A 21545-nucleotide genomic window follows, 5' to 3' on the forward strand; every position below is an offset into this window, starting at 1 on the left:
TAGAGAAACATGGCCTGGTCAGATGGATCCAGATCTCTATAGAGAAACATGACCTGGTCAGATGGATCCAGATCACTGGAGAAACATGGCCTGGTCAGATGGATCCAGATCTCTATAGAGAAACATGGCCTGGTCAGATGGATCCAGATCTCTATAGAGAAACATGACCTGGTCAGATGGATCCAGATCTCTGTGGAGAAACATGACCTGGTCAGATGGATCCAGATCACTGGAGAAACATGGCCCGGTCAGATGGATCCAGATCACTGTGGAGAAACATGACCTGGTCAGATGGATCCAGATCTCAGAGAAGAAAAATCCTGATGTGGGGGTAGAATTTGGCACTTTGGAGAAGTGTCCCTGTCCGCTTGGTCCGATATTCCTATTAAACAATTAACAGCTTTGTGATGAAGGTTGTGATGACATTATGTCCTTACAGGGCCCGATAGGTTCTCATAACAAAACTCTTCCCTTATGCGCACTCTCCTATTTACCTGAATTTGTTTTTTATCCAGAATCATCATATGTATGGAATGCATTTTATAGGCACAGAACTTTCGACAACGAATCTAAGGTAAATGTTGGGACTATTGTATAGGAGGGACATAATGGGGGGCCGCCTGTAGGCACCGGTGTTAAAGGAAATCTGCCATATTGTTTCACATATTATGACTATTCACATTACTGGGGTAACGTTAGAAAATCTCTCATGCTCCGCCCCCACAGGTCCAGGTATAATGCTGCCTCTAGTGACAGGTTCTCTTTAGGTGAGGTCATGTGATCACTCCCTGGACTCAGAATATAATACGATCTAGTATCGGAACACTTCCTTTAATGGATGTTTTATAATACAAAAGTGAACATTCACACTAAAACCCTACAGTATATTTAACAGTATTTTTTTCCCATACAAAACTAACAACTTCTCACAGAGGAGCTCAACAGAACAGCGCAGAATCTCTGCAGAACCTTGGGCGCCATTCAGACGGCCATAACAGGGCCGCATCCTCCTATCCAGACTGAACACGGTGAAAGTGAACTGGACTTCTATCATTGGATCCTATGATGATTCAGTACGTGTGAACCGCAGGGGCGGGGTTTGCGACCCTCTTATGGTTGTCTGAACAGGCCCCAATGAGACAAACACAAGGACATACACTCTGAAGTCTCAGCTCCAGGAACAGAACAATAAATTAAAGAAAGAATCTCCTCCAAGGAATCAGAACTCGGGTCAGAGTCACATCGGCTCATAGTTATCCAGACGTGTCGCCGGCTGCCGTCTCCACCTCAAAGGCCTCCTGAGGAATGGCGCCCCTGTTCTAATAAACAAAACAAAAACTTAATTAACAATAAGAAAAACAACAAGAAAAACTACTAATATGCTCATCCCATGGACATAGCAGTAGCAGCAGTATACAGATAGAACTGGAGGGGAGGTGCATAACTACTATTTATCCTGATCCCATAGAGATAGCAGCAGTATACAGAAAGAGCTGGGAGGGGAGGTGTATAAATACTATATATCCCGATGCCATAGAGATAACAGCAGCAGTATACAGATAGAGCTGGAGGGGAGTTGTATAACTACTACTATATATTCTGGTCACATAGAGATAGCAACAGCAGTATACAGATAGACTTGAAAGAAGAGATCGCAGACGGCACTCACGGAAACAGCAAGAAGTTTATTCGGGATCGCTGGTCCACGCAACAACAACGACAGGTAAGTCGACCGGTTTCGCGCTACACAGAGCGCTTACACGTGACGTGGGAGGTCACGTGTAAGCGCTCTGTTTAGCGCAAAACCGGTCGACTTACCTGTCGTTGTTGTTGCGTGGACCAGCGATCCCGAATAAACTTCTTGCTGTTTCCGTGAGTGCCGTCTGCGATCTCTTCTTTCAAGTTTTCTACGCTTATGCTTATGGCGGACTGAGCACCGGATTTGTGGCATTTGGACCTGAAGGTGCAGTGATCCAGTATACTCCGGCAGAATCGTGAGTGCGGCAGTGCCGACATTTTCCTTCTCCATGTGTTCGATAGTATACAGATAGAGCTGGAAGGGAGGTGTATATCTACTATATAGCCTGATCCCATAGAGATAGCAGCAGTATACAGATAGAGCTGGGGATGAGGTGTATAACTACTATATATCCTGATGCCATAGAGATAACAGCAGTATACAGATAGAGCTGGGGGTGGAGGTGTATAACTACAGTGACCCCCCGACTTATGATGGCCCCGACATATGATCATTTCAACATATGATGGCCTCTCAGAGCCCATCGTATGTTGAAGGCAGCCTCGACATATGATGCTGCTGTGTGTCGGGGCCATCGTACAAACAGCTATCTGACAGCGCTGACAACTTCAGCAACTGACAGATAGTTGTATAATGTCCCCGTGTGCCCCGTTCTGCCTCCTGTTACTCACATGCTGTCCTGCTAACTCATACAGGCTTCCACTGTGAGCTCCGTGTAAGCCCCGCCCCCCAGTGCAGCCATAGCCAATAGCCTTGTGCATCTTGCTGCAGGCATCCAATGAGCTGCTGGCTGCCCTCCCCTTCCTTTCCTATAGAGCTGTAGTCGGCAGGATGGTAATGGAGGACATTCTGTCCCCCCCCTGAAGGTATTTAAAGAACTGTACAGTACTGTATGCGATGTCACACATCACATACAATACATAGACACACTATACACCCCATACATCAATGTTTCCCTATCAGTGTGCCTCCAGCTGTTGCAAAACTATAACTCCCAGCATGCCCAGACAGTCAATGGCTGTACATGCATGCTGGGAGTTGTAGTTGTGCAACAGCTGGAGGCACCCTGGTTTGTTAAACACTCCCCATACACTCCACATACAATGGTCATACCAGAACCAATTAGCAGTTTCCCATAGAGATATGTATTCAACATACAATGGTTCCGAGGCCCCAGAACCAATTACCATTTTTACATAGACATATGTACTCGACATATGATGGTTTCAACATATGATGGTTCTCCTGGAACCAATTAATATCATATGTTGAGGGACCACTGTACTATATATCCTGATGCCATAGAGATAACAGCAGTATACAGATAGAGCTGGGGATGAGGTGTATAACTACTATATATCCTGATGCCATAGAGATAACAGAAGCAGTATACAGATAGAGCTGGGGGTGGAGGTGTATAACTACTATATATCCTGATGCCATAGAGATAACAGCAGCAATACACAGATAGAGCTGCAATCTAGAAGGAGGGATCGGATAGGTGATGATGTCATCCTGAAGTTCACAGGAAGTCACCTGAACCAGGACTGACCACTTCCTGACCATTGTTATGCACTGTGATTTTCTGTGGATCAGACTGCTGATCACATGACCCAGTTACGGTAACGAAACACATGGATGCAGCTGCGCTGGAATAAGACAGATGGCGCTGTAGGACTAGTGATTGTGATTGCGCATAATATGGACAAAACCAACATAAAACATTCCACTATTGTGCAGGTCCAAGATTTTCTGCCCCGTTCAGTGGAGTCCCCATAGAGCAGTGTTTCCCAACCAGTGTGCCTCCAGCTGTTGCAAAACTACAACTCCCAGCATGTCTTCAACTATCATGAAAACCTGGGAGATGTAGCTGGAGCGGTGTTTCTCAACTAGGGTGCCTCCAGCTGTTGCAAAACTACAACTCCCAACATGCCCGGACAGCCTTTGGCTGTCCGGGCATGCTGGGAGTTGTAGTTTTGCAACACCTGGAGGCACCCTGGTTGGAAAACACTGCTATATAGAGTTTAGTTACTAAATCCATTTATTTACCTTTAGGACATGAAACATTTCCATCGCTTGCTGCACGTCCCAGTTGTTGTCCTGAAGACATCTGTACAGGGAAAAGGAGAAACAATGTCATATAAAACTGCAAGGTGACGTCACTATGGGGGGGGTGTAATGATAACTTCTTCATGGTAGGAAGCGTCCGGATCAATACATCAATAAGAAGTCAATATTTTCATGGATGACAACCAATCAGCAGATCCTCTGTTCTTTTCCAGATACAATAAGGGACATGAGACCCCAGTGTTTTCTTATGACTATACCATACGTGTCCACTAGGGGGAAGCTGCATACATATTTATACAGCTTCTATTGAATGCAATGATAAAGCAGTGAGCGCCCCCTAGTGGTGGGGAGTCTGCAGCCTGATCTCCTGTACGGGGCCGCGGCAGTCTGCTGGAGGGGGGGGGGGGCTGCCGACACGCCCCCTCCATGTGTCCCATAAAGATACATGGAGGGGGCGTGTCTGCTGCGGCTTTCTGCTAGGGATGACACAACGCATCCACAGCAGTCGGACCCCCGCGATCTGTAACTTATGTCCTATCCTTCGAATAGGGGATAAGTTATATTGCACTACAGTTCTCCTTTAATGTATTTGAGTGCCCTAGCAGTTAAAGGGGACTCCAGAACAGAACATTCCCTATCCACAGGACCCCTTAAAGGGGTACTCCGCCCCTAGACATCTTATCCCCTATCCAAAGGATAGGGGATAAGATGTCTAATCGCGGGTGCCGCCGCCATAGACTTGCATTGAGGGGGCGGGGTGTGATGTCACAAGGGGGCGGAGCCGTGACATTACGATACTCCGGCCCCTGTATCGTGAGTCATCAGACACGGAGTGATCTTCGCTTCGTGCAGCTGATGACAAGTAGGTGCTGCAGGAGAGATTGCGGAGGTATCCAGCGGCAGGACCCCCGCGATCAGACATCTTATGGATAGGGGATAAGATGTCTAGGGGCAGGGTACCCCTTTAAATGTGCTGTATCTCCGGCTCTCCCATAGAGATGTGTCAGTCACCGGTTCGTACCGTGAACGACAGTAAACCGCGCACAGAGCGCAGGGGGATCTCTGCATGAAGAGAGCCGGGGTGCTGGGCAGGAGACCGTGGGGGGTCCCAGTGGTCGGACTCCCTACAATCAGACACCACGGGGTCCTGTGGATAGGGAATAAGATGTCCTGTAGCAAAGTTCCCCTAAGCTGTGAGAAGTATAAGGTCTGCACAGGTTTTTAGCCTCTGGATTAGTGTGCCTTGATCTGAGGATCTCCAGCTGTTGCAAAACTACAACTCCCAGCAGGGGGCACCTTTGGTTGAGGGACACTCATGTAGATATATAAAGTAAAAATAGAGAAAAAGAAACACAGCCGCACATCCACCATTTGTATAATGATCTGACTGCTTCTCAGCATAAATTCAAATACTAACAGGTTGTTGTTATACATTGTGATCAAAAAGTACGAAGCCCACTCGCCACGTCAAGGCCGCCTAGTCAGAGTCGGTCCCTAACCCAACATTGGCGTAGCACAGGGCGGCGACCACCTAGTCAGAGTCGGTCCCTAACCCAACATTGGCGTAGAAACGGGCAGCGACCACCTAGTCAGAGTCGGTCCCTAACCCAACATTGGCGTAGAAACGGGCAGCGACCACCGCCTCCGAGACATCATGCCCACAGGGGGAATGATCCAGTGGTCACGCAGCCCACCGGCCGCACCACCTCACAGACAAAGCATCACAGAAACAATGACTGCCACAGTGTAACCACACCAATGTGACTGTGGGGCTGCCTGGCCACTGGGTCGCTCCCCCTGTGGGCATGGTTTTGCGGCGATGGTGGCAGCCGACTGGCACTTCGCCAATGTTGGGTTAGGGACCCTCTCTGACTAGGTGGCCTTGACGTGGCGAGTGGGCTTGTACTTTTAGATCAAAATGTATAATAACAACCTGTTAGTTTTTGAATTTATGCTGAGAAGCAATCAGATCATTATACAAATGGTGGATGAGCGGCTGTGTTACTCTATTTTTGAGATATACAATGGTCCCTCAACATACCATGGTAATCCGTTCCAAATGGACCATCATTTGTTGAAACCATCGTATGTTGAGGGATCCGTGCAATGTAAAGTATAGGACAGTGGTCTACAACCTGCGGACCTTCAGATGTTGCAAAACTACACCACCCAGCAACGGCTGTCCGGGCACGCTGGGAGTTGTAGTTTTGTAACATCTGGAGGTCGGCAGGTTGAAGACCACTGGTATTGGAGGTTATACTCACCTGTCCCCGCCGCTCCGGACCGTCATCGCTGCCCTGGATGTCGCCTTCCATCGCTGTCGCCGTGTCCCCGGGGTGTCCCCAATGCTCCGGCAAGGCCTCTGCTTCCCTGGCATCCGCACGCTCCGTCGCCGCCATCACGTCGCTATTCACACCGCTCCTATTGGATGACGGGACGGTGTGCGCAGCGAAGTGATGACGACGATGGAGAGCGCCGACGATGGAGGGATCCCGAAGAGGACGCGCCGGAGCCCCGAGGACAGGTAAGTGATCGTCAGCGGACCACACGGGGCACCGTAAACGGCTATCCGGTGGAAGCTGAAGCAGTCTGCGCTGTAGGATAGCCGTTTATGCGATGGCCCCGACATACAAAAGCATCGTATGTTGATGCTGCCTTCAAAATGCGATGGCGTCTGAGAGTGATCGTATGCTGAAATGATCGTATGTCGGGGCCATCGTAGGTCGGGGGGTCACTGTATAAAGTAAATTGTGCTTGAATTTTGGAAGGACCGTGCACCATACACTTAGATACAGTATCCCACACACTCACTTGAGAGCCCAGTCCAGTTTCATCCCTGTGTCCTTAGAGAAGGAAGCGGCGGTATCGCCTGCGGCGGGGGGAGGGGACTGTTTGCAGATCGCCGGCGCGGATTTGGGGGATAGACCTGAAGACGTTTCTTGCGGACTGACGTAGGTATTGAGTATAACCATCTGATCGTTCAAAATCTGAGCGCTGAAAAGAGGAAAAAAAAAAGATGAAAAACGTATCAAAACCATACGACACTTTCTATCAGGGAAAGGGAACATTCTTGTTTCCCAGCCAGTGTGCCTCCAGCTGTTGCAAAACTACAACTCCCAGCATGCCCGGACAGCCAACGGCTGTCCGGGCATGCTGGGAGTTGTAGTTTCGCAACAGCTGGAGACACACCGGTTGGGAAACACTGGTCTAGACAATCCTCTGTTTGCTACACAGTCCGGACTGATACAATGTATCAATGCAGGTAAAATGTAACAAAAGGGACAATATAGTGTTTTGCGCCCACATGGCTTATCTCCATGGTAACAGACAACAAAAAAAAAACCCTGTGTAGTCTGGTCCTGATTCATCCCCCTCCATCTTTTCTCTACAAATTTTGCAGGTTAGAGGCAGATGGTAAAAAGAAAAACATGGCCGCAGGGTCAGACTACAAAGTTTGTTTGTAGTCTGTTACCATGGAGACAAAGTGGTCCGAATAGGAGCTGTATACACAAAACAGTACCTTTCTAAATCAGGGGTCTTACATTTCCCGGTCCATTTCTCATACCTGTCTTCTGCGGCCGGGACAATGATGAAGGTTCTTCTGAAGGGGATGAAGGGAGTCTTGTGGCAACTCGTGTGTACTGTCAGGATAAAAGTGCATGAAAAGGGGTTATCAAGGATTTAAGAAACATTTTCCTAAAACAGCACCACATTTGTTCTCAGGTTGTGTGCGGTATTACAACTCGGCTCTATTTACTTCAATGGAACTGAGCTGCAATACCACACACAACCTCAGTGGCGCTGCATCTGGAAGACAGCAGCTATGACTTTATCGAATCCTGAAGAAGCCCTTTAAATGGGCGCTGGCATTAAAACTAATTTTTGCTATATGGAACTCCTTATGGTAAATATAAAAATCTTTACTTTGTTAAACAAAAAAATACGTTTTCTATGTTTTATTTTTGTTTAAAAAAGCTGCCACTAGGTGTCTCCCTACTTGTCCAGAGCACATTTCCCCCCCCCCCCCCCCCTCATCTCTTGCACAGACTTTGGACTCCTGCTTGCCTGGTAGAAGTCCAAAATCAGGAAATGCAGTCTGGAGTAATGAGGGGCGTGGTGTGCAGCCTTAGCCAATCATAGCTCATCTCGCACTGAACTGCTCTAAGCTGTGTGTAGCAGAGTGAGGGAGGAAGTTCTCCCCTGTATGGCTACAGATGATGTCACGCCTGCTGGGGAACGCCCCTTCCCAGTCTGTGAATCTGTGCGTTTCGTACCCAGCTTTTCAACCATTTGAAACACGCCCCCTCCATTCACATTTATGGGAGAGGTGGAGACACACAAACGCTGTAACTCCACCTCTCCCATAGAGATGAATGACGTGCTGAGTGCGAAACATTACACACAGGACCTAAGTCGGGGCCCCATACGTGAGATCGTGACCCCCCCCCCCCCCCCCCCCGATCAGATATCTTACTTCTTTAAACGGTTTTATTTCCATTTCAAACATTTTTTGTCCAATGAACATTGTTGGAACTCTATGCGTTGTGTTTTGACTCCTCACAGTGTTCTCTATCTCTGCTTGCTGTCAGGGAATCAGAACACTCGTGTTTACATTCAAATCTGGATCCTGCTGCAGGTCTTGTTACAAGAGAAAGACCTGATTAGACTGTAACAAACCTGCAGCTGTGTAAACGGGATATGACCAAAATAGTTTTAGCCCCTAAATGTAAATCTATTTCTATTCACAGACAGCAAGTAAACACTGTGAGGAGCTGATACGCTTTATAGTAATTGCCTTAAATACATAAGACTGGCTCGACCCCATTAGGCCACATACATCGTATATATGATGGCGGATCCACCCAGTGATCCCTGTCTTCCATTTTTTTAGAGAACTCACCTTCCTTGAATTTACCTTCAACCGTGAAACACATGATGGACGCCTGAGGAGAGAAGAAGTATAAAACAGAAATAAGCAATAAGTAACCAGGGAGATCCCTATAGCCATTAGGCCAGTGTTTCCTAACCAGGGTGCCTCCAGCTGTTGCCAAACTACAATTTCCAGCATGCCCGGACAGGGTGTCCATTGCGAACTACAAGTCTAAGGGAGCCTCCAGGAGAAAGGCAAAGACACAAGTGCCTGATAGCAAACAGAGACAGCTGGGCGTTGCTTTCCTTGTCTGGTCTGGTTATGGTGGCAAAACAGGGCCTCAAAATAGTGTTTTCCAACCAGGGCGCCTCCAGCTGTTGCAAAACTACAACTCCCAGCATGCCCGGACAGCCGTTGGCTGTCCGGGCATGCTGGGAGTTGTAGTTTTGCAACAGCTGGAGGCACTCTGGTTAGGAAAAACTGCATTAAGTAAAGCAGAAAGCGTTTTTAACTATTATTTTAGTTTATTAAAAGAATTACAATTTTATGCAGATACCAAAATTATGCGGTTTGCATAAAGCCCAAATGCTGGGTAAACAGACGCTATGGGATGACTCCGATCCATAGATATTGGACAAACATAAGAGATTCTTCTCCTCCGACTGCAATGATCTTTAAATGGGCGCTGTCAGAATCAAAATGTTGAACATCTTGGCAAAACTTTAGCCTTTCTAATATACTTCATAAGAAAATGTTATTTCCTTTATTATAGAAATCCTGGTTTATTAAAAAAAGACCACTAGGGGTCCCCATAGCATCCAGAACACAATCCCGTCCAGCTGCAGCATCATTTCTGTCCCTGCTGAAGCACAGGCAGGACTAGCACTACTCTGTGCTCACTCCTGTCCTATAAGACTGCAGCATGAAAACAGAAAGGAAGGGGGTTACGGAGCAGGTTGCAGTGATTGGATGAAGAGACCCAGCACAGCAGACTCAGGGAGGAAGTGAATGTATGGAGAGTGAGGGCGGGCTCAGTGCTTGCCTCGGACATGCTCATTTCTGAGCGGTGGATGTCAGAATGAGTGAGCAGCAGAACAGAGGGATTTTTGAGCCAAATACAGACGCTAGATACATAAGCTAGAATCAAAGCTAAAAAGACATGTAAAGTATCTGTATGACCTAGTAAGTAACAAATAGAAGCATTATATTTAAAGGGGTACTCCGCTGCTCAGTGTTAGGAACAAATTGTTCCGAACGCTGGAGCCGGCGCTGGGAGCTCGTGACGTCATAGCCCCGCCCCCTCATGACGTCACGGCGTGACCTCCCATAGACATGCATTGAGGGGGTGTGACGTGACCTCATGAGGGGGCGGGGCTATGACATCACAAGCTCCCTTCGCCGGCTCCAACGTTTCGTATGCTTTAAAGGGGGTTTCCAGCTAAAAAAAACACGTATCCACTATCCACAGGGTTGGGGATGTGCCTGATCGTGAGAGGTCCGACCACGATCTCAGGAACAGGGCCCAACGCTTCCCGCCAAGCACTTTGGCCCCCACCTTCCAAGACTAACTAGTCCTAACAGTGACAGCCTGCACAGCCAATCACTGACTGAGGCGGGACAACACTGCGCCCGGTGATTGGCCGAGCAGACTAGTACATCTTGAAAGGTGGTGGGCTGAAGCGCTCAGTGGGAGGACTCGGGTCCCGTTCTGGAGATCGCAGAGGGTCCCAGCGGTCAGCCCACCACAATCAGAAATTTTTTTCTTATCCTGTGATGTTTTTTTAAGCTGGTTAACCCCTTTAAAGGAGATCTTCAGTCTTGAAAACGTATCCCCTATCCTAAGGGTCCCCTCACAATCTCTTATCCCCTATCCCAGTGTTTCCCAACCTTTTTCGGGTCGGGGCACACCTCGGAAATTTTTTTTTCCGCAGGGCACCGCTACCGAGGTTGACGAGCAAAAAAGGGAATAAACACACTGCACTATATATATTTATCTGTCTCACTGTCACTCAGTACTTACTGCACTTGTCTCCTTGGAGGGCCGGACTAAAGTAAAAAAAAACAAAAAACTATGAACAAATTCCTACGCACACTGCATATATCTTATCTTATTTCCCCCACATTAGGTTGGCAGTATAGTTACCCCCACATTAGGTTGTAGTTCCCCAACATTAGGTTGTAGTTCCCCAACATTAGGTGCAGTATAGTTCCCCCACATTAGACCCAGTATAGTTCCCCCACATTAGGCCCAGTATAGTCCCTCCCACATTAGGCCCAGTATAGTCCCCCCCACATTAGGCCCAGTATAGTCCCCCCCCACATTAGGCCCAGTATAGTCCCCCCCACATTAGGCCCAGTATAGTGCCCCCACATTAGGTCCAGTATAGTTCCCCCACATTAGGCCCAGTATAGTCCCCCCACATTAGGTCCAGTATAGTCCCCCCTCATTAGGTGCAGTTCCCCCACAGACATACAGCCTTCAGCCATACAGTGTATTACTGAAGGCTGTATGCCTGTGTACTGCCCCACTTCGGTGTTCCGAGCACCGCTCCTCCGGTCCGGCTATAGCAGTAGGTCCCGGGACCGGAGGAGCGGTGCTCGGAACACCGAAGGAGACGCGCCGCTGGTAACACTTACCAAGTTGACAGCGTGCGTCCTCCTCGCTGCTCCGGTCCTCCGCGATTGTTGCTATGGGCGCACGCATTCGACGTCAGTGACGTCCCTGCGTGCGCTACCTCCCGGCGGTCCCAGCGTTTTTAAAGTAAATGCGGGGCTGCAGGGACTTAGAGGCATCCCTGTGTCCCAAAAACAACTTTCGGGACACAGATGTCCCGTGGCGAAAACACCCGGCGGGTGTTTTTCCCACGGCACACCTTACACTATGTCATGGCACACTAGTGTGCCGCGGCACAGTGGTTGAAAAACACTGCCCTATCCTAAGGCTGGGACCCCTCACAATCTCCCATATGGGGCTTAGGCAGCCCGCGGGATGGGGCATGTCGACCACGGCACGAAGCAGTGGCCAACACGCCCCCTCAATAAAACTCTATGGCAAAGCCGGAGTGTTGCCGTCGGCAATCTCCGGCTCTGCCATAGCGATGTATTGGGGGGGGGGGGGGGGGGAGTGTCGGCCGCCGCTTCGTGCCTTGGTCAACACGCGCTCTCTAGCCAGCGAGTTGGACCCTCGCGATCTGAAACTTATCCCCTATCCTTAGGATTAGTGTTGAGCGGCATAGGCCATATTCGAATTCGCGAATATTCGCGAATATATGGACGAATATTCGTCATATATTCGCGAATATTCGCATATTCGTTATACTCTCGTTTTATTTTCGCATGTGCGAAAATACACGTATGCGAAAATTAACATATGCGCATTTTCGCATATGCGAAAATTAGCATATGCTAATTTTCGCATATGCGAATTTTCGCACATGCGAATTTTCGCACGCCAGTCTCACACAGTAGTATTATAGCCTTCTTTACACCACACAAGCTGGAAGCAGAGAGGGATGATCACTGTGATGTGTACTGTGAAGAAAAAAAAAAAAAAAAACGAATATTCGTAATTACGAATATACAGCGCTATATTCGCGAAATTCGCGAATTCGCGAATATGCGATATTCGCGAATAATATTCGAATTGCGAATATTCGCGAGCAACACTACTTAGGATATCCTTAGGGGATAAGTTTTGCAGGACTGGACTACCCCTTTAACACTGAAGTTCACTACAAGATCTTATTCACATGCAGCAGATTTGTATAACTCCTCCATTCATTTTAACAGGGCAGAAATCCACATATTTGTCACCAAGACAATCCACCCATTCAAAAAAAGGAAGAAATGCTGCAGGCAGCTGAGGGAATTATTGTCCATCCTTCTAGTACAGTGTTTCCCAAGCAGGGTGCCTCCAGATGTTGCAAAACTACAACTCCCAGCATGCCCGGACAGCCGAAGGCTGTCCGGGCATGCTGGGAATTGTTGTTTTGCAACAACTGGAGGCACCCCGGTTGGGAAACACTGTTCTTGCAGAACATGCGACTCACAGTCTGGAGGCTGACATCCAGGGTCATGGACGGGAGGTCGTGCTCCGTGTTCGGGAGATTGCAGAGGAAGCCGACCACCTGCAGCCTGTTATACTTTATCAGCTGACGTCTCACTTCTAAAAGAAAAGGAACACAAATACATTAATAAATATTAACCTCAAAATTTAAGGCTGCGTTCAGATCACCATTTCTCCATCCGACTTGAGTAAACGATTTTATAACTGAAAATCGTATGAAAACGTAAATAAAGTCGGATCCATTACACACATTCGATTTGATCCGCATTCGATTTCACACGATTTTTGTTCGGGTCTGAAATCGGGTTTGACCACGATTTCCGACCTGAACAAAAATCTCGGGAAATCGGATGCGGATAAAATCGCATGTGTGTAATGGATCCGATTTTTTTAATGGAGGTCAATGGATCAGACTTTATTTACGATTTCATACGATTTTAAGTTATAAAATCGTGAACTCAAGTCGGATGGAGAAATCGTGATGTGAACGCAGCCTAAGACAACTGCATTCAACCAGACACTGCATTCCCCCTCCAATACCCTGAAATTACCTATAAGCCACCAGCCTGAATACTAAGAGTGGACATCATGCGGGTCACCCACTAATACTAAACAAAAGCAATATTAGGGATCGACCGATATCGTTTTTTTAGGGCCGATAGCCGATAACTTCTACCGATATTCCGGTATAAGTTATCGGCTATTTATCCCCCCTCGACACCGCTGCAGAGCATTGATTTAAAGCGGGCGCTTTAAATCAATGCTCTGCGGTGGATTTTGCGGTGCCATAGGCCGCTGCCACTACCCGCTTCTCTCCCCCTACCTGTCAGGGTGGTCCGGGCCATCCATCCTCCCTTCCTGTAGTGTCCGGCGGCATTCCGGGTGGAGGGTGAACCGATCCGGGCTGTCCTTCTTCTCCGGCGGTCATCTTCTCCACTCCGGGCAGGCTCCGGCCTAGTACGCTGCATAGACGCCGCTACGCAGTGACACCCGTGCGCAGCGACGCACCTGACGTCAGAGCGTAGCGGCGTCTATGCAGCGTACTAGGCCGGAGCCTGCCCGGAGTGGAGAAGATGACCGCCGGAGAAAGACAGCCCGGACCGGGTCATCCTCTACCCGGAATGCCGCCAGACACTACAGGAAGGGAGGATGGATGGCCTGGACCACCCCCATTACAGGTAAGTTTAATTTTTTTTATTGACTCGGAGGGTGGGGGAGGGGCCCGACCGGTATAGCGGTATGGGCAAAAATCCATACCGGTATACCGCCCAGCGCTACGGTGGGGGGTGCGACGCGGTGCGGTGGGTCGGGGGGCGGTCGCGGTGCGGGCGGGGCATTATCGGCTAGGTAATTGCAGATACCCATAATGCCCAAAATCGTGATTATCGGCCGATAATATCGGCCATACCGATAATCGGTCGATCCCGAAGCAACATAATAGCAAAGAGCGGACTGGAATAATAAATATAAATAATTATAATAAAAAGATATGCCATATCCAAAATTCCACATCAGTCTTCCAGAATCTATGACAGTGTTTCCCAACCACGGTGCCTCCAGCTGTTGCAAAACTACAACTTCCACATTGCTAAGCAGCAGGTATCATGGTCTGTGCAGCGGATGGGAGACCAATAACAATGCTCACAGCAGTGTTTCCCAACCAGAGTGCCTCCACCTCGTGCAAAGCTACAACCCCCAGCATGACCGGATGAAGGCTGTATGGGCATGCAGGGAGATGTAGTTTTGCCACAGCTGGAGGCACCCTGGTTGGGAAACACTGATCTATGATAAAATGGCGGCTCAGCCTGTACCTGGTCTTCTCACTCTGAGGAGGTTCCGGTTCTCTTTCCAGTATTCTTTAATCCGAAGGAAGCTAAAACACAGACAGAGTTCAGTTACAACACTGATTGGTCTGGAACCAGTCCAACATTGCAGGGACCTCAAAGACACACCGGCGCCCCCATAAATTATGGCTGTTCCTGGTAATGCAGCTCGTCCTGGGCTGAGCCCAATTCACATGAGAGGGGTGAAGCTGCAGTACCAGGCCCACCATCCTATACTAAAGTGCCTAAATACAAAGTGAAGGGGACATAATGCCTCATCCAGAGCTACACGCTCACTTATTCTGGAAATTGGTGCAGTTGGTTAGACTGGCGCATGTCCACAGATCACACACGGTCAAAAACATAAATCATAAAAAACCCTATTAAGGGTCGGGTCACATGTAGCGCACCTGCAACATATTTCACGCGCAGATGATAGTCACTAGAGTGGGCGTTCTGCTGCGGATGGATTTCTAGCTGCAGATTTGCTACAAGCAGACACATAGGGCTACCCGGCAGCAGGCACGAGGGGCTGATGGCATGGCACGAGGGAGTGATGACATGGCACGAGGGAGTGATGGCATGGCACGAGGGGCTGATGGCATGGCACGAGGGGCTGATGGCATGGCACGAGGGGCTGATGGCATGGCACGAGGGGCTGATGGCATGGCACGAGGGGCTGATGGCATGGCACGAGGGGCTGATGGCATGGCACGAGGGGCTGATGGCATGGCACGAGGGGCTGATGGCATGGCACGAGGGGCTGATGGCATGGCACGAGGGGCTGATGGCATGGCACGAGGGGCTGATGGCATGGCACGAGGGGCTGATGGCATGGCACGAGGGGCTGATGGCATGGCACGAGGGGCTGATGGCATGGCACGAGGGGCTGATGGCATGGCACGAGGGGCTGATGGCATGGCACGAGGGGCTGATGGCATGGCACGAGGGGCTGATGGCATGGCACGAGGGGCTGATGGCATGGCACGAGGGGCTGATGGCATGGCACGAGGGGCTGATGGCATGGCACGAGGGGCTGATGGCATGGCACGAGGGGCTGATGGCATGGCACGAGGGGCTGATGGCATGGCACGAGGGGCTGATGACATGGCACGAGGGGGTGATGACATGGCACGAGGGGGTGATGGCATGGCACGAGGGGCTGATGGCATGGCACGAGGGGCTGATGGCATGGCACGGGGGGCTGATGGCATGGCACGGGGGGCTGATGACATGGCACGGGGGGCTGATGACATGGCACGGGGGGCTGATGACATGGCACGAGGGGCTGATGACATGGCACGAGGGGCTGATGACATGGCACGAGGGGCTGATGACATGGCACGAGGGGCTGATGACATGGCACGAGGGGCTGATGACATGGCACGAGGGGCTGATGACATGGCACGAGGGGCTGATGACATGGCACGAGGGGCTGATGACATGGCACGAGGGGCTGATGACATGGCACGAGGGAGTGATGACATGGCACGAGGGGCTGATGACATGGCACGAGGGGCTGATGACATGGCACGAGGGAGTGATGACATGGCACGAGGGAGTGATGACATGGCACGAGGGGCTGATGACATGGCACGAGGGAGTGATGACATGGCACGAGGGGCTGATGACATGGCACGAGGGGCTGATGACATGGCACGAGGGGCTGATGGCATGGCACGAGGGGCTGATGGCATGGCACGAGGAGCTGATGGCATGGCACGAGGGGCTGATGGCATGGCACGAGGGGCTGATGGCATGGCACGAGGGGCTGATGGCATGGCACGAGGGGCTGATGGCATGGCACGAGGGGCTGATGGCATGGCACGAGGGGCTGATGGCATGGCACGAGGGGCTGATGGCATGGCACGAGGGGCTGATGGCATGGCACGAGGGGCTGATGGCATGGCACGAGGGGCTGATGGCATGGCACGAGGGGCTGATGGCATGGCACGAGGGGCTGATGGCATGGCACGAGGGGGTGATGACATGGCACGAGGGGCTGATGACATGGCACGAGGGGCTGATGACATGGCACGAGGGGCTGATGACATGGCACGAGGGGCTGATGGCATGGCACGGGGGGCTGATGACATGGCACGAGGGGCTGATGACATGGCACGAGGGGCTGATGACATGGCACGAGGGGCTGATGACATGGCACGAGGGGCTGATGACATGGCACGAGGGGCTGATGACATGGCACGAGGGGCTGATGACATGGCACGAGGGGCTGAGGACATGGCACGAGGGGCTGATGACATGGCACGAGGGGCTGATGACATGGCTCGAGGGGCTGATGACATGGCACGAGGGGCTGATGACATGGCACGAGGGGCTGATGACATGGCACGAGGGAGTGATGACATGGCACGAGGGGCTGATGACATGGCACAAGGGAGTGATGGCATGGCACGAGGGGCTGATGACATGGCACGAGGGAGTGATGACATGGCACGAGGGGCTGATGACATGGCACAAGGGAGTGATGGCATGGCACGAGGGGCTGATGACATGGCACGAGGGGCTGATGACATGGCACGAGGGGCTGATGACATGGCACGAGGGGCTGATGGCATGGCACGAGGGGCTGATGGCATGGCACGAGGGGCTGATGACATGGCACGAGGGGCTGATGGCATGGCACGAGGGGCTGATGGCATGGCACGAGGGGCTGATGACGTGGCACGAGGGGCTGATGACATGGCACGAGGGGCTGATGGCATGGCACGAGGGGCTGATGACATGGCACGAGGGGCTGATGGCATGGCACGAGGGGCTGATGGCATGGCACGAGGGGCTGATGGCATGGCACGAGGGGCTGATGGCATGGCACGAGGGGCTGATGGCATGGCACGAGGGGCTGATGGCATGGCACGAGGGGCTGATGACATCGCACGAGGGGCTGATGAAATGGCACAAGAGGGTAATAAGAGGGTAATGAAATGACAGGGGCTGATGTATTGGCACAAGAGGCTAATTGGCACAAAGAGGGTAATGAAATGGCACTGCATGTACTGTTTCTAAAAAAATTAAGTTAAAAAAAATTTGAAAAATACCCTACCCCAATAAAAATGTAACTTGTCCCTTTTTCCCATTTTACCCCCAGAAAGCGTAAAAAAAAATGTAATAAACATATTTGGTATCGCCGAGTGCGTAAATGTCCGAACTATGAAAATATAATGTTGATGATCCCGTACAGTGAACGGAGTAAACATAAAAAAAATAAATAAAAAAAAGGGCAAAATTGCTGCTTTTTTTGTCACATTTTATTCCCCCAAAAATTAATAAAAAGTGATTTAAAAGTTTCATATACACCAACGTGGTATCGTGTATAAAAAGTACAGACCACGGCGCAAAAAATGAGCCCTCATACAGCCGCGTATACGGAAAGATGAAAAAGTTATAGGTGGTCAAAATAGGGCGATTTTCAACTGATTTTGTCCAAAGGATAGGGGATAAGATGTCTTATTTTTTTTTATATTACCGTATTTATCGGGTATACCACGCACCGGCCTATAACACGCACCCTCATTTTACCAAGGATATTTGGGTAAAAAAAGTTTTTTACCCAAATATCCATGATAAAATGAGGGTGCGTGTGTGCGCGTGTATACCCCGATATACCCCCAGGAAAGGCAGGGGGAGAGAGGCCGTCGCTGCCCGCTTCTCTCCCCCTGCCTTTCCTGGGGTCTAGAGCCCTGCTGTCGGCCCTTCTCACCCCCTGGCTATCGGCGCCGCTGCCCGTTCTGTCCCGCTGACTATCGGTGCCGGCGCCGATAGCCAGGGAGAGAGAAGCGGCGCCGACAGCCAGGGGGAGAGAAGGGGCAGCGGCACCCATTGCCGGCGCCGCTGCCCCGTTGCCTCCCCCCATCCCCGGTGGCATAATTACCTGAGTCGGGTCCGCGCTGCTCCAGGCCTCCGGCGTGCGTCCCCGGCGTCATTGCTATGCGCTGAACGGCGCGGCGCATGACGTCAGAGCGCCACGCCGTGCATAGCAACGACGCTGGGGACGCACGACGGAGGCCTGGAGCAGCGCGGACCCGACTCAGGTAATTATGCCACCGGGGATGGGGGGAGGCAACGGGGCAGCGGCGCCGGCAATGGGTGCCGCTGCCCCTTCTCTCCCCCTGGCTGTCGGCGCCGCTTCTCTCTCCCTGGCTATCGGCGCCGGCACCGATAGTCAGGGGGACAGAACGGGCAGCGGCGCCGATAACCAGGGGGTGAAGAGGACCGACAGCAGCGCTCTAGACCCCAGGAAAGGCAGGGGGAGAGAAGCGGGCAGCGACGGCCTCTCTCCCCCTGCCTTTCCTGGGGGTGTATCGGCGTATAACACGCACACAGACTTTAGGCTAAAAATTTTAGCCTAAAAAGTGCGTGTTATACGCCGATAAATACGGTATATTTATATATATATATATATATATATATATATATATATTTATATATTATCTTATGCAGGTTTTTATTTATTTATTTATTTATTATTATTATTTTTTTTTTTAAAGAACAATAGAAATATATATTTTTTAAAAGTACAATAATAGAAAAGTATGTAATCATGGGTATCATTTTAATCGTATTGACCCACAGAATAAAGAACACATAATTTTTACCGATAAGTGTACAGTGTGAAAACGAAACCCCCCAAAATTTGCTAAATTGTGGTTTTCCTTTAAATTTCCTCCCTAAAAAAAAAAAACATTCTTTGGGGTTTGCCGTACATTTTATGGTAAAATAAGAAGTGTCATTACAAAGTACAATTGGTCACGCAAAAAAACAAGCCCTCGTATGGGTCTGTGGATTGAAACATAAAAGAGTTATGGATTTTAGAAGACAAGGAGGAAGAAACAAAAACGCAAAAATAAAATTGGCCTGGTCCTTAAGGGGTTAAATTCATTGTCATCAAGAAGAGATCTGGAAAACGGTGTGGAACTGTAATAAAACATAAATGAGAAAGTTGTAGATATTAGAATAACGTAACCTCGACCTAGCTAATGGGTGGTGATTAGAGATGAGCGAACTTACAGTAAATTCGATTCGTCACGAACTTCTCGGCTCGGCAGTTGATGACTTATCCTGCGTAAATGAGTTCAGCTTTCCGGTGCTCCGGTGGGCTGGAAAAGGTGGATACATTCTTAGGAAAGAGTCTCCTAGGACTATATCCACCTTTTCCAGCCCACCGGAGCACCGGAAAGCTGAACTAATTTATGCAGAAAAACTCATCAACTGCCGAGCCGAGACGTTCGCGACGAATCGAATTTACTGTAAGTTCGCTCATCTCTAGTGGTGATGTAAGCAGAGGTCATGTCTTGGCCACCTAAAGGGTACGTTCACACGCGCGGATTTTCGCAGCGTATTTAGCTGGTGAAGGCCCCGCTCTATGCTGGCTTTACATGTGCCTGCTGGTAGCGGCAATACGCCACTACGAGCAGACACAGTGCAGCGAAGTGCGTGGCGTACTCACACATCGCGTCCACTCTCCCTGCTCTGAGCTAGGCAGAGAGCTCCCGCGATGTGCGAGTATACTGCGACTCTCACATCGCAGTGTGCCTGCTGGTAGAGGTGTATTGCAGCTACGAGCAGGCACATGTAAAGCCAGCATAGAGCGGGGCCTTCACCAGCGGATCCGCAGCGTAAAATCCGCTGAAAATCCGCGCGTGTGAACGTACCCAAAGGGTAAAGGCGATTCTCAGAACACTCACCAGATTCGTGGATAGAAGACGTTAGGTAAACTGAAAGAACAGCAGGCGTTCTCGTGGTACAGAGGCAGGAGGGTCTTACGCTCCCCTGAATCGTACAGGGTGAAGTACCTGGAGGACAAGAAAAAACAACAATAACATCAGTAAGCTGCACCATAAGGCCTTGAAAATACGTAGAACAGTGTTTTCTAAACAGTGTTCCTCCAGCTGTTGCAAAACGACAACTCCCAGCATGCCCGGACAGCCGTTGGCTGTCCGGGCATGCTGGGAGTTGTCGTTTTGCAACAGCTGGAGGCACACTGTTTGGAAAACACTGACGTAGAGACTATTGATATGAATAGAAAGCATAAAGAGGAGCACCGGATCCCAGGAAATGCTGGAGATGACAGTAATATATAATGCAGAGGGATGTTGGACCCGGGGGCGTATGAATATCTAAAAAGGGGACCATCCACCCCTGACAGGTAATACCTGTACATTTAAAACATACATAACTTGGCATCAAGGGCACATACCTTAAATGGACAAAAAATGTATCATAAGGAAATCATTTCAGTATTGCTGAAAACCCCATGCCTGCCATATAAAACAGGTAAGCACAAGACATACACAAGAACCTGTAATAATAGTCCATGCTGCACTATAAAAGCAAACAAAAAGTCCCTTCTTAAAACAGTAAAATGTTTGCTGCCTGCAGCCACCACTAGGGGGAGCTCATTGCCTGCAGTTTTATACAGCTCCCTTTGATCTTAAAGGGGTACTCTGGTGAAAAACTTTATTTTTTATTTATTTTATCAACCTGTGCCAGAAAGTTAAACAGATTTGTAAATTACTTCTATTAAAAAATCTTAATCCTTCCAGTACTTTTTAGGGGCTGTATACTACAGAGGAAATTCTTTTCTTTTTGGATTTTTCTTCTGTCACGACCACAGTGCTCTCTGCTGACCTCTGTTGTCCATTTTAAGAACTGTAAGAGAAAATCCCCATAGCAAACATATGCTGCTCTGGACAGTACCTAAAATGGACAGCAGAGGTCAGCAGAGAGCACTGTGGTCGTGACAGAAGAGAAATCCAAAAAGAAAATCATTTCCTCTGTAGTATACAGCCTCTAAAAAGTACTGGAAGGATTAAGATTTTTTAATAGAAGTAGTTTACAAATCTGTTTCTGGCACCAGTTGATTAAAAAAAAAAAAAGTTTTCCACCAGAGTACCCCTTTAAGATCAAATGGAGCTGTTTAAAACTGCAGGCACTGAG

The 21545-nt window shown here is 49.6% G+C and overlaps 1 protein-coding gene across 4 annotated transcripts in view; it reads right to left on the reverse strand.

Annotated features, from left to right (window-relative positions):
* Window positions 1-815: 815 nt before the first annotated feature.
* The window catches only part of LOC130363127 (nuclear RNA export factor 1-like), an 85775-nt gene continuing 65045 nt past the window's right edge, over window positions 816-21545 (reverse strand). For 3 of the 4 annotated variants that reach the window (XM_056568507.1, XM_056568504.1, XM_056568506.1), the window contains 8 exons: window positions 20294-20401; window positions 14577-14638; window positions 12749-12864; window positions 8730-8772; window positions 7395-7470; window positions 6641-6823; window positions 3809-3869; window positions 816-1319 (listed from right to left, as the gene is read on the reverse strand). In XM_056568507.1, the coding sequence (XP_056424482.1) occupies window positions 1254-1319; window positions 3809-3869; window positions 6641-6823; window positions 7395-7470; window positions 8730-8772; window positions 12749-12864; window positions 14577-14638; window positions 20294-20401 (715 nt within the window). In that variant the 3' untranslated portion in view covers window positions 816-1253. The remainder of the gene's footprint in view (window positions 1320-3808; window positions 3870-6640; window positions 6824-7394; window positions 7471-8729; window positions 8773-12748; window positions 12865-14576; window positions 14639-20293; window positions 20402-21545) is intronic. The other variant, XM_056568505.1, reaches the window with a different exon arrangement.

Source organism: Hyla sarda, chromosome 3 (genome assembly GCF_029499605.1).
Source record: "Hyla sarda isolate aHylSar1 chromosome 3, aHylSar1.hap1, whole genome shotgun sequence".
Taxonomy (NCBI): Eukaryota; Metazoa; Chordata; class Amphibia; order Anura; family Hylidae; genus Hyla; species Hyla sarda.